This window comes from Rhinopithecus roxellana, chromosome 19, assembly GCF_007565055.1.
Source record: "Rhinopithecus roxellana isolate Shanxi Qingling chromosome 19, ASM756505v1, whole genome shotgun sequence".
Lineage (NCBI taxonomy): Eukaryota > Metazoa > Chordata > Mammalia > Primates > Cercopithecidae > Rhinopithecus > Rhinopithecus roxellana.
In genome coordinates this window covers 16169091-16194282 of record NC_044567.1, presented here as the reverse complement: position 1 = coordinate 16194282, position 25192 = coordinate 16169091, and the positions used below count along the sequence as shown (strand labels likewise).

The 25192-nt window shown below is 42.2% G+C and overlaps 4 protein-coding genes across 5 annotated transcripts in view; 3 read left to right on the top strand and 1 right to left on the bottom strand.

Moving 5' to 3' along the window:
- The window catches only part of LOC104658490 (keratin-associated protein 9-2-like), a 335619-nt gene that overhangs the window by 92462 nt on the left and 217965 nt on the right, over positions 1 to 25192 (bottom strand). The window lies entirely within an intron of this gene.
- LOC104658481 (keratin-associated protein 2-1-like) lies at positions 13296 to 14071 on the top strand. The gene has a single exon (XM_010358522.2). The coding sequence runs from the start codon at positions 13335 to 13337 to the stop codon at positions 13719 to 13721; it is 387 nt and encodes a 128-aa protein (XP_010356824.2). The 5' UTR covers positions 13296 to 13334; the 3' UTR covers positions 13722 to 14071.
- Positions 19090 to 19973, top strand: LOC104658479 (keratin-associated protein 2-1-like). Its single transcript, XM_010358521.2, has one exon. The coding sequence runs from the start codon at positions 19148 to 19150 to the stop codon at positions 19532 to 19534; it is 387 nt and encodes a 128-aa protein (XP_010356823.2). The 5' UTR covers positions 19090 to 19147; the 3' UTR covers positions 19535 to 19973.
- Positions 24298 to 24961, top strand: LOC104658478 (keratin-associated protein 2-1-like). Its single transcript, XM_010358520.2, has one exon. The coding sequence runs from the start codon at positions 24337 to 24339 to the stop codon at positions 24721 to 24723; it is 387 nt and encodes a 128-aa protein (XP_010356822.1). The 5' UTR covers positions 24298 to 24336; the 3' UTR covers positions 24724 to 24961.

The following is a 25192-nucleotide window of genomic DNA, read 5'->3' as shown; positions in this document are numbered from 1 at the left end:
ATAATCAGAAATTAGGAATCCTATAAAGCTGTAGATTGTCATTCACTTATTTATTCAACAGTGGTTGAGAACTCTCTCATTCTGTTCCACAGACTATGCAGGAACCTCCATACTACTTGTTCTTTAAGACTTAAGTGCTATTACCTCCTCTAGCAAACCTTTCCTGATACTCTCGGCCCAAGCCACCTCTCTCTTAAGCTGCCCTCTTCTAAGATCTTGGTAGCATGCTCCTCATGTGTTTCATATTGTTGAATTTATTTTTAGCTTTTTGAAAGCTTTTTGGAGATATAATTGACAAGTAAAAATTGCATATATTCAAGGTGTACAAAATAATGTTTTGATATACATATACGTTGTGAAATAGATCACCACAATCAAACTAATTAACATATCAATCACCTCACATACTCTTTTTGTGGTGAAAATACTTATGTTCTAGCAAATTTCAGGTGTACAATACAGTATTGTTAACTACAGTCACATTGCTGTACATTCAATTTCCAGAACTTACTCATTTTGAATAGCTGAAACTTTATACCCTTTGACCAACATCTACCCATTTCTTCCTCATTCCACCCCAGGCAACCACCATATAAGTCAGATCATGCAGTATTGGTCTTTCTGTGTCCAGCTTATTTCACTTAGCTTAATGTCCTCTGGGTTCATCCATGTTGTTATAAATGACAGGGTCTCCTTCTTTTTAAAGGCTGAATCCATTGTGAATAATGACATTTATATAAATTTTCTTTATCCACTCATCTGTGGATGGGCACGTAGGTATTTCTGTATCTTAGCAGTTGTGAATAATGCTGCAATGTACATACAAGTGCAGATATCTTCAAGATAGTGATTTTATTTCCTTTGGATATATATCCAGAAGTAGAATTGCTGGTTCACAGGCGAGTTCTATTTTTAATTTTTTGAGGAGCCTCCATACTGTTTTCCATAACGGCTGCACCAAGTTACATTCCCACCAATAATGTATAAGAGTTCCCTTTACACCACATCCTTGCCAACACTTATCTTTTGACTTTTTGATAATAGCTATCCTAATAGGCGTGAGGTAATATCTTATTGTGGTTTTCATTAGCACTTCCCTAATGATTAGTGATGTTGAGCACCTTTTCAAAGACTGCATTTGACAGTACTTTAGAATTATCAGGTCAGTTGGGAAGTTGGAACACAAGGGGAGAGGAAGAATGGTGGCTGTTGGATAGAGAGGGATGTAAGAGCTAAATTCTCATCACATGTGACAGTGGGCCAATAGATAATATCTAAACTTTAAAAGTCAGGAAGTAGTAGTGTAACCACACCATTTAGAAATATCTTTTTCCTAGATTTCTCTCTCCAAAACCCTCATCTTACTGTACTCCTCTGCACTGATCATTTTCTAGGCTTGCTGTACGGTTGTCATTTTTGGATTTACCTTGAATGCAGTTCTGATTTTCTGACTTGAAATTCCTGTTTTCTGAATCTGTGTTCTCCTCTTTGTCAACCTCTTCATTTTGGTGGTGCACATCCTGCAGACATTACTTTAGAAAGGGTGCAGGGACAGTAAGGATTTTTTGGACTTTTCATATCTGAAAATTTTACTATTCCTTTCTGTTTGGTAGTTTGCCCAGGCATGGAATTCTAGGTTAAAAAAACATCCCACTGAGAAATTTTAAGGCATTTGCCATTGTCTTCTGGCTTCCAGTGCTGATGTTGAAAAGTGTGATGCCATTTTACCTCCTGAACTTTGGTATGGGAACCACATTTTATTTTCCTCATTGGACACTTTTAGTGCCATTTCCATATCCCTAATATTCTGAGATTTCACAGTGATGTATCTTGATGTGAGCCTTACATTCACCGTGCTCAGCACTGGTGTTCTTTTAATCTGGAGCTCCCTTCTGAAAGAAATTGTCTTATACTATTTACTTGATAGTTTTCTCCCTTGATACGGAGGTAATGAAGGAAGGCAGGGGTCAAGAACGAAGAATTGAAGCGGGACAGATGGATCAATAGGCGGGGGACGCGAGTCCTGGGTGCGGTCGGACCGAGTGCATGGGGTTCCGTAATGGAGAAGGCCTGCTTACTCCCCCTGTCCAATTCTACCTTCCTTAAAGGATTCCTTCCGGGGGCGGGGGAGGAGGGCGAGAGGGAGACCGTGGAGTGGTTCAAAGGCAGGATTAAGGGCTGACTTACTTCTGCGTCTTTATTTCATTCGGGTCTGCTTCGTTATTCTGTTCTTCGGTCGTTGTCTGGTGGGGTTAGTCGGGAGTTTATTATTTCGTTAATTCGTTTCGGGCATTCCTTCCTTCCTTCCTTCCTTCCTTCCTTCCTTCTTCCTTTCCTCCTTCCTTTCCCTTCCTTCCTTCCTTCCTTCCTTCCTTATTTCTCCCTTCCCTCCCCTTCCATCCCCTTCCCTTCCCTTCCTTTCCCTTCCAGTCTTCTTTCTGCTTTTTGAGACAAGACTTTACTATGTTGCCCAGGCTGGCTTCAAATCCCTGGGCCCAAGGGACCCTCTCACCTCAGCCTCCCAAGTAACTGGGACTAGAGGCACAGGCCACCATTACACCTGACTCCTTATGTTTTCTCATCTTTCTAAAATTTTTCTTCATCGAGTGGTAGATCTCCTGAATTGATCCTCTGTGTTATTATATTTTCTTTAATGTCCATTTCTTTCACTTCTTTTTATAATTTTTTTTACATATCTTCAAGACAGGAGAACAAATTCTTTGACTTCTTATTCTAATTTACCTGCCAAACATTTTACTGAACTTTTTTCTAATTTTTTCTATCACATTTTAATTCTCAAGATTTCACCTGACTTCTCTGACTGCTTCTGTTTCTTAGAATCTTGTTTTTATTTCAAAGATAGAATTTCTTCTCTCAGCTCTCTTGAGTATTTTATTTATAGTAGTTCTTGTTTTATAATTTTTTTTAGTTCTATGCTGCTTCCTATAGTTTCTATTCCTGTCAAATTTGTTTTTCCCATTTTTTCTTTTTAAACTAGTGTGAATTGTCAGGCTGGAGACATTTCCCAAGTGTCTGCAGCATATAGTTGACATGCACTGAAAAGCTAATTCAAAGTTCTACGTGGACAGCAGGGCTTGTTAATTTATCTCTTTACCTCTCCTCCCCTTCGTCCACCAAAAGAAAGTCAAGACTTATATGTTCTTTCTCTGGGCCCCTTTAGTTTCTTTAGAGGAGAATCTTCCAACATTCTGCTTGGAAGGCTTATGGTCATCAGAGTCCTGGATGATGAGCACAGTGCTCAGATTTTCACTGCATGGGTCTGTTTTCTGTTCTGTTCTTGACTTTTGTTCACTCTAGTGTTCCCAAATCTAGAGTATCTCTTACTAAATCTTCTAGAAGATAACCTCTTGTTTCTCCTGGTTGGAAGTAGGGGAGGCCTAATGAGCAACTTTGTAGGGTGGGGTAGGGATCCAGGGGTCTAAGCAGCCTGCTGCCTACACTGCCTTCAGTATTACCTGGTGCCTCCAGGTTCTGAGCCTTTCTGAGCCTTCAGGGAAAACCAGCTTTACACTCTGTGGTACTCTCTCTATATGCATTCACATTGTAGCTCTTTTCGTTATCTTTAGTTGACCACCATTGCTCTTTCCCCAAATTTGCTACCCTTTCTTATGTGCTATTATCTCCTGTCCTAAGAAAATAAGAAGAGGATTTCTGTTTTTTAACACCTTTTAAAAGTTGGTGTATCATGATGGATTCAAAGAGGATAAGAGGACATAAATGTCTATTTTCTGACATGTTAAGGACCTACTACTACTAAACAGTTACAATTAGACTTAGTATTTCACATATATAGTCCCCCTTAACTATTCCTGAAGTTAACTAGTGCCCATGCTCCAGATGTTGGTGAGACTCTTTCTCTGTGTTTCCAAAGCATGTTAAATAATTCTGAAGGTTAATTTTATTTCTCAATATTTTATTCATGCCTAAACTGTATTGAAGGGCAGAAAACACTGTGTGGCATGCCTGTGGTCCTAGCTACTTGGGAGGCTGAGGTGGGAGGTTGGCTCCAGTCCAGGAGTTGCAGCTTGCAGTGAGCTGAAATGGTGCCACCACACTCCAGCTTAGGTGAGAGAACCAGATGCTGTTATTTTGATCCACACAAGCTATTGGTCATGTGTGAAGACAATGGAAAGATTTCCTCATAGATTCAAGGACTCAGGATATATAACTTTCCTTTAAAATTCCTTTAAGAAATATTCCCATTGACCGAAATATAAGTCAAAATAAAAAATTCCATTACAGTATAAATGTCATGCATAAAATATTGGTTCGGAGAGATGAAGCTGGTAAAATTTTAAAAGATTTTTAAAAAGATTCAAATATTCTAAAAGTGGTAGAGGATAAAAAATAGCAAAGAATACACAAGTGGTAGGCAAATTAAAAAATGGGGTAACAATACCTATACTTTCTGGTGATAAAGTGGGTGTGGTGGTTCACACCTGTAATCCCAGCACTTTGGGAGACCGAGGTTGGTGGATTGCTTGAGCTCAGGAGTTCAAGACCAACCTGGGCAACATAGTAAGACCCTGTATCTACAAAAAATACAAAAATTAGCTAGACATGGTGGTGCATGCCTGCGGTCCTAGTTACTTGGGAGACTGAAGTAGCTAGGGGAGGTTGTCTTGAGCCCAGGAGTTGAAGTTTGCAGTCAGCTGACATGGTGCCACTGCACTCCAGCTTAGGTGACACAGCCAGACCCTGTCTAAAAAAAAACAAAGGAAAAAATTCAAAAATGAAGATAGCATATTTATAAATGTTTATGTACCATAGAAGAGATCATAGAAATGAACAAAACAAATACAGTTTTGCAATATACAGATATGACAGAATAGGCATCATTACTAGTCTGAGACTCTGATAGACTTCTCAGGCCTAGGTACTTAAGCAATGCTGCAACGAGAAAGAGCTTGTATAGACCATTTATGGCCCTGGAATAAATTGAAAAGGGATGCCTGAGCCCAAAGATATGATTCTCACATTGCATTACCATATCAATTTCTGAATATGTTGTTTGAGTTTCGTGCTGACTTTACCTTTTTATTTTCCTTTTCAACTAAAAGTTTTGCCTAGAGCTTTTGAGCCTACTGATATCATTTTGATTGATATCATTTTGAAATGGAAGGAAATGGCTTGAAAAGACACAGGAAATACAATATGAACTGAACTCCCGATGCAAAAGGGAATCTCAAAGTTATAAAGGAAACACAGGCAGCTGGGTGACTTGATCCAGGTCATGTGTTGTGAGCCCTAACCTTTGCATGTCTCATAGTTAGACCTGCATGCAAACTCTGCAATTGGAGTTTTAATGGAGCATGAGTGGATGAATATCATTAATGGGTCAATGAAGCATCTCAAAAATAGAACTCAGCTGCATTTCCAACTTAGTTTCCATCACTTTCTTTCCCACAGTGACGTGTTTCGTCACTCATGCTCGCTGATTTTCCCACTGACTCTATGGCTTCAGCCTAAAATCATCCCTCTTATTTTTCCATAGAACTCACCATGAATTAATCTTGACATGTCCCTCCTTGAAAGGACTATAATTTTTTAATGTCTTTCTAATAATCCTACTCTTCATAAAGATATATACATTTGGCTGTGATCTGATTCTCCTTCACATAATCTTATGTGTTTGAGACCAGTGCATATTACCCTGAATTTTCAGAACTGACACATTTTATTTCTATGAATCAATCCTTACGTATGTACTACGTTTATCCAACAGAATAGAGTCCTTTTTCTCACTAATATTACCAACATACTCTCCCTGACATATGTATTTAAATTAAATCCATGATTGATTGAATTAATTGGGTGGAGAGGGAAAGGAAAGAAAAATAACTTTCAGTCTGGGCGTGTTGGCTCACGCCTGTAATACCAGCACTTTGGGAGGCCGAGGTGGGCGGATCGCCTCAGGTCAGGAGTTCGAGACCACCCTGATGAACATGGGGAAACCCTGTCTCTACTAGAAATACAAAATTAGCCAGGCATAGTGGTTCATGCCTGTAATCCCAGCTACTTGGGAGGCTGAGACAGCAGAATCACTTGAACCTGGGAGGCAGAGGTTGCTGTGAGCTGAGATCATGCCACTGCACTCCAGCCTGGGAAACAAGAGAGAAACCCCATCTCAAAAAAAAAAAAAAAAAAAAAAAAAAAAAAAAAGGAAAAATCCACTTTATTGTGAGTTACTTGAGGGACGAGAATTGGGTCTCATTCATTTTATGCAATTCCCAGAGCCCAATAGCTTGCTAATTGGTTCTTAATTTAATTACAGTAAAAATTGAGTTATTGTTTTGTCTCAATAAACTTGATGGCAGGTAAAGTGTGCAATCTGTTTTGGATTAAAAAATGAATTATTTGACATTTTCTCTAATACGGGCTTTGGCTGATACATATAATATCATTTTTTTTTTGTTATTGTCCACACAATAGAAACCCAAACAGTTTTCCAAATAAATAATCAACCGTAAGAAATACTGAAAGGTCACAAATGTTTTTGATACCAAGAGAGTATTTACTGAGCTATAGTTACTCTACCAGATGTAATTCATTGCAAAGTCCAGACCAGACTCAGCAGTTGTAAGCTTAGAAGCCTGTTCCAATGAAATAGTGTGAGATATCTGGTCTTCTGACTGCACACCAAGCATAGAAGTTGGAGGTTTTGTAAGATATTCATGTAAATTGTTGCTTTTAAAATGGTTTCTTGGTGGAATGAACAATTAGCTATATAAATGTAGTGGTGGATCAGAGCAAGGCCAGGTCCAGTGGAGAAGAGGAATGAGAATGACTAGTACACTGACAACATGGTGGTTGAACCAGGGCTGGTGGTCAGGAATGAAGTTCAACAGCAAGAGGATTCACAGGAGACTGGGCCACAGCAGGTGGTCTGGCAGCAGACTGGATGACAGAAGCTGGACACACAGCAGCCGGGGTGGCAGCAGCTAGAAGTGCAGCAAAAGGGTGGCAGTAGGAGGATTGGCAGCACTGGAGATTATAACAGCTGGGCCTGGAGCAGCTGGACACACAGCAGCTGGGGCGGCAGCAGCTAGAAATGTGGCAGCAGGTGGGCTGGCAGCACAGGGACTGGCAGCACCGCGGCCTGCAGCACCTGGACACACAGCAGCTGGGATGGTAGTGGGTCGTTCTGCAGCAGGTGATCTGGCAGCAGCTGGGGCAGCAGCACGTGTGGCAGAGGCCTTGGCCACAGCTCTGTTCAGAGCAGACAGAACCACAACAGAAGCTGACCATGGTGTCAGACGAGAATTGCAGATGACGAGCAGGAAGAGGCACTTCTTCCCATACAATGTGTCTCCATGTGGTTCAGGGAAGTAGCCACCCTCATCGAGCAGCAAGATGAATGGTCTTTGACCCGCCAAAGCTCCACCAGAAATACTGATATCCTCTCAAGTCACTAAGTCCTTGGTTTTTCCCGTCTTGTAAAAAAACTTGGCTCTTTATGCCATACTTCACAGAGTCCTACTCCTGATTCATCTTCTTGAGAATACAAAGTCGCAGTTGTATTTGAATTTAGGCCACATTCTTATGGATGGAATTGCACCCAGCAAGGAGTTGATGAGAAGGTCATGGCCTTGGACTCTTCTTGGCATCTTCCTAGAACATCTTAGGCAGTTTTATTTTTAATAAATATAGATTTCTAGGCAATACTCTTGGATATGTCAGTTGATTATTATCCCGAGTAGCTGGGATTATAGGCACCTGCCACCATGCCTAGCTAATTTTTGTATCTTTAGTAGAGACAGGGTTTCACCATATTGGCCAGGCTGGTGTTGAACTCCTGACCTCAAATGATCCGCCCACCTTGGCCTCCCAAAGTGCTGGGATTACAGGCACGAGCCACCACGCCCAGCCCAAAATAGAATTTCTAATGAAATAGACATAATCTAATTTGATCTTCTAGAAGTCTTTTCCAAGCCTCACAACAAAGATTATTAAAATAATTGATTCTCTACTTTGGTAGATTAGATTATTCTTTATTAATGTTTACTCTCCTCCCTCCTCCCACCCAACCCAGAAGTATCCTCTTCCACCCTGTGACTTGAACTTTGCCATGTGAGTTGCTTTGACCAATGAGATGTCAGAAGGCATGACCCAAAGACTCAAAATGTGAGCTTGTTCCCTTGGGCTTCTGCTCTCAGAGAAGGATTGCCCCCTAAAATACCAGACACTCCATTAAAATGGAATTCCAGACAAACAACAAATAATTTTTAAATGTAAGTATGCTCATGCATAATCAGATATAATTGTAATAAAATTATTTGTTGTTTATCTGAAATTGAAATGTAGCTGGGGAACCTGTATTTTTATTTGCTAACTATAACAACTCCAATTCAAAAGAAAGTCCCAAACCAACCTGTGGCCAGAAGCCAAGGCCAGCCTTAATCAATCAAATCCCAACTAACCGACAGATATATAACCAATAAATAAATACTTGTTACAATAAGCTATGAGAGTTTGTGCTTGCTTGCTATGCAGCAATAGCTGTCTAATTCAACCATGGCAGCAATGTGAAATCAGCTTAATACACCAATCAATACACAAGGACGAACAGATGGCTTTCTACAAAGAAAATAAAAATAGAAGAGTGGCCAAGTATTTGTGACAGGGTTGGTTTTATTGTAAATTTTGATAAATTTTCTGGAGGGGATAGTTAGTAAATCTTTAGCTGTATCAATAAAATGAGGATTAACGGATAGTGCAAAGTGAGCCTATTCATGTGAAATCGAAGGAGAATCTCATTTTCATAAGCCTATTTGTGAAAACACAGCTTTCGGGTTGACATGCTTGAATTTGTTATCTAAGAGCCTACAGTTCAGTGCTGTTTTGGTCAGGCTATGGTGGAAGCTCAAGCTGGAACAGTGCTTCACTAAGGAGCCTCAGGCTCAGCTCGCTGCCCTCCCACAGAGGAATGGCAGGTACCAGCCCCTTTATACGAGGATGAAGGCCAAGGTCCCAGAATTCCAAGAACCTTCGCCCCTATCTGATAGTTTCCACTATGCTTTGACTTGTGTAGATGCCTGCATGGGGCTACTGCAGGCATATCCCAGCAAGTATGTCACCCAGACAACCACCATAAGAAGACTGGAGTTGTGTGTGGCCTGTGGCATCCCCACTGATATCAGCAGTGTCCAGGGCTCTCACTTTACCATATACAAAGTGCAGGAATCGGTGGAGGCCCTGGATATCCATTGGCATTTCTACCTGCCATACAACCCTATAGCAGCAGGGCTGAATGAATGAATGAAACAACCGTTGAAGAAACAACTCTAGCAGGAGATGGCCTCTCTGGCTTTGTGGACACACTGCTTACTAGCACCCATCTGCGCTCTGAATGAAACTACCCAAATTAGATGTGTCACTTTGCAAAATCACAAGCCCTGGACACTTAGTGTGGATCTTGTGCATTAATTAAAACTGTGATAACTCTCACAATGTAACCAGGCCATGCAGGCCCAAGATGCCCTTGAATTAACATGTGTGTTCTCATCTCCCCAGTGCACACACTCTTCTGGCTCAAGGACCTGATACCACCGTCATGATCCAGCTTGACAGTATAAGGGATTGTCCCCTACTCCTTTGCCTCAACCTGGGACTCAACCTGGGTCTATGCTCTTGCCATAGAACCTATCCACTGGAGAGTACATCATTACACGGGCCCGGAAATCACAAACCAGCCCCAGATGGTACAGTTTTTTCACTCCATGGGGCAAGGGCATAGAACATGATATATAGATCACACCTATTTTACAACCTATTCCTCCTTGTACTTCTAAATAATCAATCCTGGTCCCCAATTGTGCAAGGAGGTGATCATCCTCTCATTATGGGATATTACAATATCCCCACTGTCTCACTCTGGCTGCGACACGTTGCAGAAGTGGCCAATCCATGTGGTAATGCAGACGAGGCACAGGCTGCTGCTGGGGGTGGTGCTGTCTCAGAACAACACAACTTCCTGTCTTGTTAGATGGCCTAACTTGCCTTTCTTTTCTTTGTTTTCTTTTTTTTCTGGAGACGGAATTTCGCTCTTGTTGCCCAGGCTAGAGTGCAGTGGCACGATCTCGGCTCACTGCAATCTCCGTCTCCTGGGTTCAAGTGATTCTCTTACCTTGGCCTCCCAAGTAGCTGGGATTACAGGCATGCACCACCACACCCAGCTAATTTTTTGTATTTTTAGTAGAGTTGGGGTTTCACCACGTTGGTCAGCTGGCCTCAAACTCCAGACCTCAGGTGTTCCACCCGCCTTGGCCTCCAAAATTGTTGGGATTACAGGCATGAGCCACTATGCCCGGCTGACTTGCCCTTTCTTCTACCCACTAGGTATCTCACCTGTTGCCCATAGGTGGTGTACCTGTTCACCAACTGGGTGCAAATGGTGACCTTTCTCCTAAACAAAATGGACAGTTGCTTCTGCAGAGAGCTGCCCTTCTTCTCCAGCATCAGCCTGCCATGGTGCATCCAAGCAGCTAACCTCAGTATCTGGAGCCACTTCTATACTTGGTATAATGACCCCCACCCATTTCCCTTTTGCAATAAAAGCACTTTATGTGATAAGTTTCCCACCATCAGAGATGAGACAACATATTTTCCATCTAGCATAGGAGCAGGTTAATGTCACCCCCACTGTGGGATATTCTGTAGATGATGGGCCAGGGTGGACAACAGCAGTATAGATACAGCTTGTGGGCTGTGCACCCATATGTATTAAAAGGCATGATAATAGCATGCCACAAGCTAAAATCAGTGATATGGGATGGCTACCCCCACAGTGTAATGTAATCTATTTCTTCAGGTAATAGACATGGAATGTGACGGCAATGTAACCAATCTCTTCAGGTAACCAGTGATACGTGACTGTGATGACAGAGTGACTCTCCACATGGGGGCCTACCACACCCCTTAGGATGGCCATGGGCATATGGCATCCACGGTTGTCCTTACTTACCCTATAATTGGACTGGTAGATGCACCTGGGGGACATCCTCATTTGTTGGGACACAGGACACATCGTGCCCAGTTTACACACCATTCTTCCTAACTGGGAAATTGTAAAAGCCAGGCACTACTGGAAGCATGCATCCTGGTAGTTTTGCCTGTTGGCCACTGTTGCTGCTCCCCACCCCTGCCCACCACCCAAGTGGTGACAACAGACATACAGCTGCAAGTTGAGGCCCTGGCTAAACATAGGGCTGCAGTCTTTAATGATACCTGTCATGATATTACTCTTCTCACTGGAGAAACTGTCCAAATTAGGTGCACTACTTTGCAAAATTGCATGGCCCAGGACATCTTAACCACCTACCAGGGCAGAACCTGTGTATTAATTAAAATTGAATTTTGTGTATATATCCCTGATTACTCTCACAATGTAACACAGGCCATGCAGGCCCTAGCTATACATATTTCTGCTATAGAATCACTATCTTATGACCCTGTAACCACATGGTTTAATCAACTCCTGAGCACTTGGAAAAACTTTATATACAGTATGATTGCTATTACATTCATTATTCTTTTTTGTTGCAGTAGTTTGTATTGCTGCTGAAATATCTGGTTGCAAGGCTCCTCTGCAAACCCCGGCCCCAGGGAAATCTCAGAAGAATGGTGTGATTAGAATGTAAGGGCTATTCAAGCATGCTGGGGTGGAGGATATGGCAGACACACCTGGCAGCAATAACTTAACTTAAGCATACTCTGAGAATGACCCTACAATCAAAGAAGAATGTATGCTTGGAGTTCTGAGCTAAGGATCTGGGAGTGGCCAACCTGGAGATCCACTCCTTATCTATGAAGGACGTTTGAATCCCTACCTCATCCATTAGAACACAGGTCATACTGGGGATTGAGGCCCTTTGTTTTGGATTAAATGGAGGCTGTTAGGTGGAGGGTTCTAAGTGAAAATACTGTGTGAACTGCATGCTTTTTACAAATGGTAGCAGTTCTCCTGTCCAGACACCACCACTGGACCACCCTTGTATGTAAGTTCCCCTAACAAACCCCGCATCATGTTAGCTGTCTCCAGGTCCCTTCTCTAGCCTCTTGGACACATTGTTATCCTTACTGGTCAGTGTGGGTCCAGAATGACAATCTGTCATCTGAGCAAAACATTTCCCTAATTCTCTTCCAGTACCACTTCTAACTTTACTGCTGAAAGGAAAGTTCATTACTTATTTTTTTAATCTGTGTTTAATATGTATAAATGTAAAAGGTTCAAATGCAGCATTGTTACATGGATATATGGCATAGTGGCATGAAGTCTGGGCTTCTAATTTAATATATGTTTTCTTTCCTGTCTAAAGACCATGGTTTACTGAACCCAATGAGCATAAAACTCATAGTAGAGGCTACTTACTCAAGATTGAGGAGACCTGGACTTCAGACCTCATATAGTGACCTCGTTTTGTGACCTTGGTACACTCTCAGGACCTCAGCTGTAGAGTGAGGGCATAGGCCTACATATTCTCCACAATCCCTTCCCAGACTCTACAGATGCAATGACTAATTCCAAATAAATTACAAAGGTAGTAATTGCAATGGGTCCTTGAAGAGGGTTTTACAGTCAAGGTAGAAGTTGAGTTTGGATTGGAAGGATGAGGAGGGCATTCCAGGTGAATGATGACACATCAAAACCAAGGCAGGAAAGCCCAGGTCCTAGTCAGGGGAGAGTGACCACACCAGTGGGCAGGGATCTGCATTTCGTGTGGTCCCTGCTGACATGAAAAACCACAAGCCTGTCTTTAAGTGAGTCATGGAAGGAGCTATCTGTGAAGCAGATGACTACTGGTCTGCACTAGGATGATGCTATTAACCTGCTACCATCATGCCCATGTGCATTAATAAGGCAAGTCACTGCTTGGGTGCTGGTGATGGGAGCCTTTGAAGACAAGGAATAACATGCTAATTTTAGCGCCAAAGGGCAGAGCGATTAGATACTAACTAGTTTAGAAAACACATTCTTTTCTCTCTTATGGGTTAGGAATACTTAAAAGGAAAATTAATCAGAAGTGAATCCAATGTCTACATTTGGTAAGGATAAACAATACAAGAAAATGAGTGAATATTTGTGGTGTATGTACATGAATATGTATGAGGTGAAGAGTGACCAAAATACCATTAGTCAATGCTAAATCTTCATTTAATTGGCCAGAAGATGCACAAGAAAATGATCACGTGTCGAGGGGTCATCAACACCCGGCCAGGGTACATAAAGGGCCCAGAGCAGAAGGAGGACATTCACACCTGAGAACATCCAGCGCCTCTCAACAGCCCACCCCACACCAGCCTCAGACATCACCATGACCGGCTCCTGCTGCGGCTCCACCTTCTCCTCCCTGAGCTACGGGGGAGGCTGCTGCCAGCCCTGCTGCTACCGCGACCCCTGCTGCTGCCGCCCCGTGACCTACCAGACCACCGTGTGCCGCCCTGTGACCTGCGTGTCCCGCTGCACGCGTCCCATCTGCGAGCCCTGCCGCCGCCCGGTGTGCTGCGACCCCTGCTCCCTGCAGGAAGGCTGCTGCCGCCCCATCACCTGCTGCCCCACGTCGTGCATGGCTGTGGTCTGCAGGCCCTGCTGCTGGGCCACCACCTGCTGCCAGCCTGTGTCTGTGCAGTCCCCCTGCTGCCGGCCCCCCTGCGGCCAGCCGACGCCTTGCAGCACCACCTGCAGGACCTTCTCCTGCTGAGATCCCACTGCCCCCACAGAGCTGACACACTGAAGCCTAAACATCTATTTGGTGTTTTCAAAAGTTAAAAGAAAAATAGATATTTTTTCACCAGGTGACAATAGTGATTTTTACCATCTGGATACAGCCTGGTATAAGCAGATGTCCACTACCACCCTCACCCACCTTTTCAGGTGTCTACATTAGCCTCAGTCATTATGGATAGTAAACTGACCTTTAAGAATCCCTGGGGTGGACTTTGCAAACACATTCTACAATCTGATGGTTTTTACTGCTCAAACTGTCACCATTATCTTTCGCAATGTGTTGCTCACTGTTGTCAATAAACTAATTTTTCCTGGCATAGCAAACTGCCCTGCTCCCTGATTTATTTGTTGGTGCATGTTTATTAGTGCACACAGATAAGCAAGATTTTGGAACCTGCACCAGGGAACCAAAGCTCAACCTAAGCAAAACCTTATCCATGGAAATCTCATCCATTCATTCATTCAAGAATTGTTTATCAAGGGACCTCCAATTGACAGGTGCAGCCTGATTAGTGATGAACAAGCTACATGCCTTGCATCCAAGGAGCTTATAGGCTAATGGAATAGACAAAAGGAAACACAATGTTCATGAAGAGGGTAAAAGTGGGAATAGCATATGCCAAGCCCAGAACGACCACTGGCAGTAAACCTGACCAGCACAGTGCATCTCATCTTCTTAGCACAGTTCCTAGAGTAGTGTTTTTCAAAGTGTGGCCCATGCATCATACACACTAGAATCTCTTGCAATTTGAAATGCACATTCTTAGGCCCCAAACCAAACCTAACGAATCAAAATCTCTGGGAGTGGGGCCCAGGACTGTTTATTTTCTATCACTTCCATGTAATTCATTAGAATTTCAGGACCATTATTTCGGAGGAAGACCAGGATTTGAGCTCCTTGAGACCTCAACAAGTATGGCCTGGTAGCCTTCCAAGAATAGTCACTGGAACAAGCCACAGTTAAGAAAAAAGGGTAATATAGTAATAAGTCTGAAATAGCACCTGCTAAACTGTAATCAGAAGAATCAATTTGGCAGAGAAATGAATGTGCAAAAAGACAGTGTCTTGAGCTTGTCATAGGTGGAATAAAATGACAACAACGACAAAAAAGAGAGACAAAAAGGAAGAGATAAGAGATTAAATAAAAAGTGAAGAGGGGAGGCAAGGCAATGAATAGGAAGAAGAGGGAAGAGGAAGATGATGGAGATGATGAGGAAGACAGAAGAGGAAAAGAGAGAGGCACTAGGATTCCCGGTACAAGTATTTGAAGATGTTACAGGGAGAGCTAGACTAGTCCTCAGATTACCCACGTGGCTAGGAAGTGTGTGCACATCAGGCAGTCTGCTGCCTGTCCTTTGCCCATCTCTACAGATCCATGTCTCACTGCTCCCCACTAAGATTCACTTCAAGCAACACTGACCTTATAGTTATTAAACATTTGCAGTTGCAAATGTTTTGCTTTTCCTCATGTTCTTTCACTTACCTGTTCTTTCACACACTCTTTCTCTTCATCACCTACTTAACTCTGAGTCATTTCCAAGATTCAATTTAGTCTTCTCCAGTAGTCCTGTCCCAAACCCTGTATCACACAAACACATGTGCAAATGCATACACACCTGTGCGCTTGCACACATATGCATGAGTGCACGCGCGCACACACACACACAGGTTAGGAGCTCTCAGCAAGTTCCAGTAGCTTACCTCCCTCCCCATAAGGCATTGTATTGAGATTATATATATATATTTTTTGGCCTCCAAGGAGGGGATCACAGTTTATTTTGGCTTCCAATACTGAGCTCAACATTTAATACATAGCTAGTATTTAACTTCTGCTTGTTTAGTTATCAAAATAAATTAAAAGGAAATTGTCTTTACCACAAGAATTTTAAAAGGTAGGTATTTATTTAAAGCAAAAATTTTGGCATTGGTGTAACTTAACCTCTCTGACTCTAGTTTCCCATCCGCAAAATGGGAAAAGCAACGTTTACCAACGTAGATTGTTGGGAAAGTTAAATAACTTTTATAACTTTTTATGACTGCAAGATGCCCTGGCACATAGTTAAATGCCCAGTACCATTCATTTATATTCCTGTGGTGCATTTGGACATCACTGTATTGAACAGGCTCAAAAGATGTGCTATCTACTACATACCAAATCATTGAGAATGGGAACAAATTCGGGGGAAGGCTTTACTAATCACACTTAAATTGTAATTTTTTTCAGAATAGTCCACTTCTACTGGCAGCAATAGATTTTCTAATAAATATAATGAAGAAGGCAAAAAAAAAAAAAGAAAAGAAAAGAAAAGAAAAAGAAAAAGAAAAAAAGAAAACCCACAACTACTTGGCATCAGATTAAGGCTGTCTCAGAATGAAAATGATCTTTAAAAATTCATTCTACAAGTCCACAGGAATGAGTCCGAGATTGCAGGATTTATGAATAGGAGTGCAGCATCGGAACAAAGAAGGACTGAGCAAAATGTAAGTATCTGATGGTTAGACTCTTTCTTTCACATTGAACCATCCAAGGGAATTAAACAACTCAAAGCTGTAATAGACCCCAAAAGATTACTTTGCCTTCCCTGACTTTAGGCAGATGAATATCTAAAAAACTCAGATGAATTTAAAAAAAAAATTCTAGCAACAAATTCCACCAGTCCCCTGATCATTTAGTTTTTCTATCTCTCCCAACTAAACTATTTTCTCTTTTCTAATTGTATCTAATTAATTATATTCCTCTCTCTGTCTTCCACATTTGCATGGATTTTATGATAAGCTGGCCTCTGAAGAACACCAGGCACTGAAGACTCTGCCCATTTTACAGATGAGGAAACCTGGCTAAGGTAAGTCATTTACAACTGCAAAGAGGTGGAGAAAGGATTGGAATCCTTCTTTATCTTCTCCATTCTCCTCCTGCCCTTTGCCCATCAATCTTCCCCATCCCATCCCTGACTCTTATGATTGGAGGATATTTTTAAGATTATTTCTGAGAACAAAGTCCTTAAGGAATGTATATTCTAATTTCAGAATTTTAATACATTTCCTAACATCTAGCGGCTCCCAGACTAGTTCCTAACAAAATACAATTCATAAAACTATTAAGAAGAGGGCGTGGCCCACCATCACAAAGGGTCACCAACACTACATTCTTTATCTATCCAACTACAAAAATCTCACAAGTTATTTTCACTGTGCTTAAGATTTACTTGTTTCCATCCTGGTGATTATGCACTTGAAGAATGTGTGTAACTTGAATAATATGACTAAAAAGTCCATGTGGTAAAGACCAGGGACACACCTCTTGTCCAATAGCTTAGGACTATTAACGTGCTACAGCAAGGGAGACCACATGGCTGAGGACCACAGGGCATCCTCCCAAACAAAGGAGGAGAAATGTTATTATAAAGTGTTGAGGAATGGTGGGGTAAAATTACATGACATAGTGTTTTCATAAGCTCAGGGAAAAACAGGGCTGTGTATAAAAAATAACTAACACCAGATGTGGTCTGTGAAACAGACTTATGGTCCTCTTTTGCTGGAAGCTGCATAGTTGAGACAAATGGGGAATGTTGTATCTGAAAGTCAATTGTCTGAAATTCTGCACCTGGTTTGGGTACTGAGGTGGCTTCTCTGTCCAAATGACTTAGATCCTGTCCAGGCAAGAGTGGAATGTTTGCTTCTTACTGATATGGCTTGGAAGAGCAAGGTTTCTGACAGCCTATAATTTCAGAAAAATGTATTTCTTCGTACTGTGTTCTTTTGTTAACAAAAGCAGTGGATTTATAGACATATTTCTCTTTTTACTTTGGCATCTCTGTATACATTCCAAAACAAAGAACAGTATGCTATACCATGTATCAAGTGAATACTTATTTTATTTCACTAAAGGGAATAAAAATTTTTAATAACAACTGCTACATGTTGTCTATTTTGAGTGACTCCAAGTTGGAAAAAGACTAGGAGACATCACCAGTGTTTCTACTCCACAGAAGACCTGTGGTATTGTTAAAGATTTGCCACTCTTTGATCTGAGTGACTTTGGAGGAATTCATTTTGTAAATCTAGTCTTCCAAAAACCGTGATGGACTATGATGGATCATAGACTCAAAGGCCTTCAAAGATGAGGGATATGGTAGACCAAAGGTGTATTTTTTAAAAAAGCAAACAAAACAAAACACACCTCAGAGGTAAATTTGCGCTGAAGACCATCAGCATTCCTTGGACAATGTTATATTTAATCTACCTTCCAACTCTAAATTTATTTTCTGTATTCCTATTCGTCTTCACTATGGCTGGAAAAGACAAAGCTATTTTATTGGTCACCAGCTCAACTAATTCCCCTTGTCTTTTTCATAATGCCACCTTACCACCTCATAAGCAAACAAAACCCTCAGCCAACAAACTAAAGCAGCTGTGACAGAAAGATAACTGATTCCTTTGTAGATATTGTCCATAGATTTTGAAGTATGTAATACAAAGTGCATATGTCAAAGCAAGAAAGCAAGAAATAGTCAATTTCAATTTTATTTCTAAGACAATAATCATGGAAGGGCATTCAGAAAGGCACAGAATGAATGAAATCCCCACTTACTTTTATCTTATTGTTTCCAGAAAAGTTCTTTCCCTTTAATTGCTTGATTTATCTTTGTCTTGCCTTACTAAAATTTGTGACTGCTATGTGATAGGAAACTATTTGAAAGTTATTTTTCTTTCCTTTCCCTCTCCACCCCCAAATAGTACAGCATCATCTACATAGTGTCTCATAAGTGTTAATGAGTTATAAACCAACTCAGATTACTAAAATAAAATCAGTCTAGCAGCTTTGGTGATGATTTTCTTACAAACAAGGTTAGGCACTGTGTCATCAAACACTGGGCCATGCTTTCCATAGCAGAATCGATACACATCTGCTCTTACGAACCATTTTGGCTTTTTAGAAATTCTTACTTGATCTCAATGCCAATCAGAAACCTGGCCTGTGACTCATGAACTTTCCAGTCTTATGCTTAAGTCACGGATGGCAGCAAACAAGAGGAAAGTGTGATGGTGGCAACGCTGGATTCTTCAAACTTGCACCTTCTTACATGGCATGACCTGGAAGCTGACAGATGAGCAATTGTTCTGATGATATACATCACCAGGTATTCAGTTCAAGGGAAAAAGCAGACAGGTAGAAAACAAAGCATCCTTTAGTGATTTAGGGACGGCTGCCTCAGCAGTTAAATCCAGAGTTCTCATTTCAACGGGCATCTACAACTCCAGGAAATGACCTCATGTTCTGGGGGTCATCAGCACCTGGCCAGGGTACTATAAAGGGCCCAGAGGGGCACGAGGACATTCACACCCAAGAACACCCGGCTCCTCTCAACAGCCCACACCACGCCAGCCTCAGACATCACCATGACCGGCTCCTGCTGCGGCTCCACCTTCTCCTCCCTGAGCTACGGGGAAGGCTGCTGCCAGCCCTGCTGCTACCGCGACCCCTGCTGCTGCCGCCCCGTGACCTACCAGACCACCGTGTGCCGCCCCGTGACCTGCGTGTCCCGCTGCACGCGTCCCATCTGCGAGCCCTGCCGCCGCCCGGTGTGCTGCGACCCCTGCTCCCTGCAGGAAGGCTGCTGCCGCCCCATCACCTGCTGCCCCACGTCGTGCACGGCTGTGGTCTGCAGGCCCTGCTGCTGGGCCACCACCTGCTGCCAGCCTGTGTCTGTGCAGTCCCCCTGCTGCCGGCCCCCCTGCGGCCAGCCGACGCCTTGCAGCACCACCTGCAGGACCTTCTCCTGCTGAGACCCCACCTCTCCCCTCAACGCACGAAACATTGCCAGGTGCACAGAATCATGTGCAGACTCTTCCACCCCTTCTGGATCAGATGAGAGACTCCACCTTTGCAGCCTAGCTGATCCTCAAGCGCGAATTCAACAATAACATCCTGTTTCCCCACATAATTATGCAGCTAATCCTGGCCCTCTCTGACAATCTTGAGAAAAATTCCAGCTTTCATCATTTGAATTCCTGGCTTGGAAAAAAAACCAAAAAAAAAAACAAAAAAAAACGAGTAAATAAAAATCAAAGCTCCTCTTGAATAGAACTCTGTCCCACTGACTCATCACCCTTTTTTCTATTATTTCAAGGTTCTCAGATGAGATTATTTTTCTTCCAGGATAATACTATTTGTATGCTGTATTTTTGCCTGCAAAAATAAAATAAAATTTTATTTCTGGGGAAGTAAACACACTTCTTTTTATTTATTGTTTATCACTCTTCAAAAGTTCATATTTAGCTTACATTACAGCATACGGAATCAGAAGAACGAAAGGAAAGATTTTCTAAGGGCCATTTTTGAGCTTTAGAATAGGAACAACTCAGGGGAAGGTCTATAATTTTAATAGCATTTCAAATAAATCTAATCATCTCATGTGATTCACCTTCATATTTCTAGTCGCAGGTTTTATGGTGATGCTGAGGAAATGGTGAGACTACAGTAGGTCTCTGTAAACATAAACTTGACTTATGAATAATTCACACACATGATAAGGGGGAGGAAGTCTAAGTTAAGTTACAGCCCCATTTGTTCACCAATGTAGAAAACTGTGCAGTAATTGATGTCAGACAGGACCTGCGAATCCCTAGCCACTGAACATCCCCTGCTGGAGGAACCACTATCCCAAATTCTCCATGGTTCCCATCAGCACCATCACGGCCAGTTCTACTTCCAGTGGAGTGGCTGCTGCTGAGAAGACAGGGAGAAATGAAGCCTTGGTTATCATCATCCTGGTTTTGAGCTCCACATTCATCTTACCATTTAAACAACACCAATGCAGTTGAAATGGTGATGACATTAATCCATACTGCATATATTGTTGATATTGTTAAATACTTGTAGGTTGGTAAGGAAGGCTAACCACTATCATTTCCCTGAGAAATATGTTTTTAGTTCCTAGCATCTGACAGAAAAGAGGTTTCTTTGATTGTTCGGCGTGTATTCCTGGGCATATCTACCTGCCCATTGAAAGAAGTGAGGCAAGGGAAGCTTTGTGAGGGCAGAGGTCTTCATTTTTTTTAATTTAAATTTATTTTAAGTTCAGGGGTACATGTGCAGGTTTGTTATATAGGTAAACTGTGTGTCACAGGGTTTTGGTATACAGATTATTTCATCACCCAGGTAATAAGCATAGTAACAGATGGCCAGGTGCAGTGGCTCATGCCTGTAATCCCAGCACTTTGGGAGGCTGAAGTGGGTAGGTCACTTGAGGCCAGGAATTCAAGACCAGCCTGGCCAACATGGCGAAACCCTGTCTCTACTAAATATACACAAATTAGCTGGGCATGGTGGCGGGCGCCTGTAATCCAAGCTACTCAGGAGGCTGAGTCAGGAGAATCACTTGAACCTGGGAGGCAGAGGCTTCGGTGAGCCAAGATTGCACCACTGCACTCCTGCCTGGGTGACAGAGTGAGACTCTGTCTCAAAAAATTAATTAATTAATTAAATTAAACAAAAGCATAGTAACAGACAGGTGGTTTTTTCATCCTCACCCTCTTCCCACCATCCACCCTCAAGTAGGCCTCAGTATCTGTTGTTCCCTTCTTTGTGTCCATATGTATTCGATGTTTAGATACCACTTGTAAGTGAGAACATGCGGTATTTGGTTTTCTGTATCTGCATTAGTTCGCTTAGGATAATGGCTTCCAGCTTCATCTACATTGCTACAAAGGACATAATTTCCTTTTTTTATGGCTGTGTACTATTCTGTGATGTATGTGTACCATATTTTCTTTATCCAGTCCACCCTTAATGGGTATTTAGGTTGATTTCATATTTTTGCTACTTTGAACAGTGCTGCAATAAACGTATGCATGTACATGTCTTTATGGTAGAATGATTTCTATTCCTCTGGGTCCATACCCAATAATGGGATTGCTGGGTTGGATGGCAATTCTGTTTTAAATACTTTCAGAAATTGCCAAACTGTTTGCCACAATGGCTGAACTAATTTACATTGAGGGCCAGGATCTTGACTAACTTTGTTCACTACTAGATTCCCACTGACCTGCACAATATTTGGCACATTGAGTATAATCAAAAATGATGTGTTGAATGATGAATAAATAAGTTCTAAGGGAATTGGTTAGAAGAGAGAAAAACATCATCGTTCCATCCCAACTCTCAACTCATCATGCTGGATGTGCATATTCTTAAAATAAAACAATAAACCAATCATGAAGAAAGATCTTTTTTCTGGAAATATGGTAGAAGTTTCTCAACAAGAAGACTGTTATATTCAAAACCTTTACATTTTCAGTATGTGCACAATGGAGTTTTATCTTTGTTAACGGTTTGGTAATTAACCAATGGATAGGCTCGTAAGTCTAATTTCTTTCTATATATTCTGTTTTCTTTTCTTTCTTTTTTTTTTTTTTGGAGACAGAGTCTTGCTCTGTTGCCCAGGTTGGAGTGCAGTGGCACAATCTCCGCTCACTTCAAGCTCTGCTTCCCTGGTTCATACCATTCTTCTGCCTCAGCCTTGTGAGTAATTGGGACTACAGGTGCCCGCCATCATGCCCAGATAATTTTTTGTATTTTTAGTAGAGACGGGGTTTCACCATGTTAACCAGGATGGTCTCGATCTCCTGACCTCGTGATGCACCCGCCACAGCTTCCCAAAGTGCTGGGATTACAGGCGTGAGCCACCGCGCCCAGCCTCTTTGTATATATTCTTGATCACTGTTTCCAAAATTTGCTAAGTACATCTGTTTTTCTCCTCTCAGAGATTTTCTTTTTAGCCTTCTAGAGACCTCCTTATTTAAAAGTGTTTTCTCAAATGGAGAATGCCTTGTTTCCCCCCCAAAGTTATCGCTATTATTGAATCTCGTTTATTTCCACAGTCACCCCATTCTCTGGTTGGCCAAAGTGGCTTGGTGCAGATCTGGGTAAGCCTGTAAGAAACCATGCAAGAAGTGTGATCAATAAGAAGGCTTATACTTGAACCTTCAACTTCAGATCTGTTAGGTTGGTGCAAAAGTAACTGCAGCTTTTGCCGTTGAAATTAATGCCAAAAACGGCAATTACTTTTTGCACCAACCTAATAGAACAGACTTAGTTGTAAAGGAAAAGGTCAGGACCAAGCAAATTAAGAGGCAAAGACTAAAAAGTGATTGAGTGACATAATCTGCCTACAAGTCATGACAATTTCAAACAATTAAAAATGACAATTGGTTCCATAAGCAGAAATGAGCCCCAGCATAGCACACTGGGAGACGTTGAAGACACTGAGGTACGGGCTGGATGAGGCCTGAGAACACATTCAACTGGGATCACTACTGAAGGGTTTTGTTATACTGCAAGACTGCAGCCTTCATCTACATAGACCTGTTTGACTTCCTCACTATTTTGCTTTGTTCACAATACCCCATGATCATTCAATTATGCCCAACTATGACACTATCTCCTTAGGGTATGTTTTGACAGTTTCAGAAGGCTGAATAGAAGGTAATTCTCCCCATTCCTAAGGCTATTGGTAAGACATAGAGTCCTTTCAGCCGACTCTAAAAAATTAGCCATATCACAAATAACAACTGTTTTCAAAGTAAATACACTGTAAAAGTTCCTAAATAAAATAGACATTCCTTAATATCGGGGAATGTGGTACCTACAATCCATTCTTTAGCTACAGTGAGTTATTCAGCTTTTGGGGCTGACAAATAATGTTCCTACAGATATTTCTGGAGTGAGTATTGGCTCCAACACTTACTAGGTACATGACCTTGGGTAAGTCACTTATCTGGTTCCTTATGTGTGAAATGAGAAATAAACAGTATCTACATCCTAAGAATGTTATGAAGATTAGATTAATACGTGTATTTTTTAATATGCTGCTTGGAACATAGTTAGAACTTAATGATACTGGCTATCATGAAGATTACAGTGAAATTTACCTTGGTCTGGAAAGATACAACCATAGAAATCAATGAACATATCTCTAAGACAAAAACCACTGGATGATGGAAACCTACTAAAATGCATTCTTGTACCTCCAAAAAGAGGACTGGAAAATTCTTCTTTTACTGAGAAATCCTGACTTTTAAACTATCCCTGTAGTATTATCCTCAACTTGTTTTGCCCAGGAGGCTTAGCAGTGGCAAAGAATGCTAACAACTTGAGGTGTACTTCACTTCAACTGCTAGCAAGTAACCCTCAGAGCATGCACAGCATGACAGCTACTTTGTGCTTTCAAAACAGCAACTGGCAAAAGCATCATTGAATTATAACGATAATTGGAGACTTTGAAGTTAGGGTCATTAAATTCATATTTGAACCATAAATAGCAAAATATAATGGGTCTATACTAAATAAGGAAAACAAATAGACTTTTATGTGTACCTGAGTATCTAAACAATGTCAAGAAAACTTACTAATCTGCTGGTGTTATTTCAGGAAGAATAAGTGAAAACAAGGAAATGACCTCGTGTCCTGGGGGTCATCAGCTCCCAGCCAGGGTATATAAAGGGCCCAGAGCAGGAGGAGGACATTCACACCTGAGAACATCCAGCGCCTCTCAACAGCCCACCCTACACCAGCCTCAGACACCACCATGACCGGCTCCTGCTGCGGCTCCACCTTCTCCTCCCTGAGCTACGGGGGAGGCTGCTGCCAGCCCTGCTGCTACCGCGACCCCTGCTGCTGCCGCCCCGTGACCTACCAGACCACCGTGTGCCGCCCCGTGACCTGCGTGTCCCGCTGCACGCGTCCCATCTGCGAGCCCTGCCGCCGCCCGGTGTGCTGCGACCCCTGCTCCCTGCAGGAAGGCTGCTGCCGCCCCATCACCTGCTGCCCCACGTCGTGCACGGCTGTGGTCTGCAGGCCCTGCTGCTGGGCCACCACCTGCTGCCAGCCTGTGTCTGTGCAGTCCCCCTGCTGCCGGCCCCCCTGCGGCCAGCCGACGCCTTGCAGCACCACCTGCAGGACCTTCTCCTGCTGAACAGCCCGTTATCACGAAGGGCCCTTCAGAAGACGGCCAGGACCATCCCGCTGCCCCTCAGGGCTTCACCGCGGAGCAATACACATTTCCTTGAGAAGCCGATTTCTCATCTCTTCATACTAGCTCACACTATGCACTGAAGACACCTTTTCAGACCAACTACAGATGAAAAATACTCTCTCTTCCTAGGACTCCAGTCTAACTCCCATATCATGTTGTCTGCTTTCTAATAAAACTCAATATTCTTAGCGTAGAAATCATGGTCTTTGTGATATTTCCTTCTGGTAGATTGCGTCTCTCTTTTGTCTAGAGATACTCAAAGCAAGATGCAGAATAATCCTCTTACATAGTTCTCATAACTTAAGTCTGAGTAGTTTTCTTATAATCATTGTAAATGGCATTTGTGGAGCACAGCTGAGTCAGGAAGATGAGTACAACTATGTCTTTATCATGTGTACAGAGTCACTTG

Coding starts and splice junctions, on each gene's coding strand:
- LOC104658478 (XM_010358520.2), top strand. CDS start 24,337: ATGACCGGCTCCTGCTGCGGCTCCACCTTCTCCTCCCTGAGCTACGGG.
- LOC104658479 (XM_010358521.2), top strand. CDS start 19,148: ATGACCGGCTCCTGCTGCGGCTCCACCTTCTCCTCCCTGAGCTACGGG.
- LOC104658481 (XM_010358522.2), top strand. CDS start 13,335: ATGACCGGCTCCTGCTGCGGCTCCACCTTCTCCTCCCTGAGCTACGGG.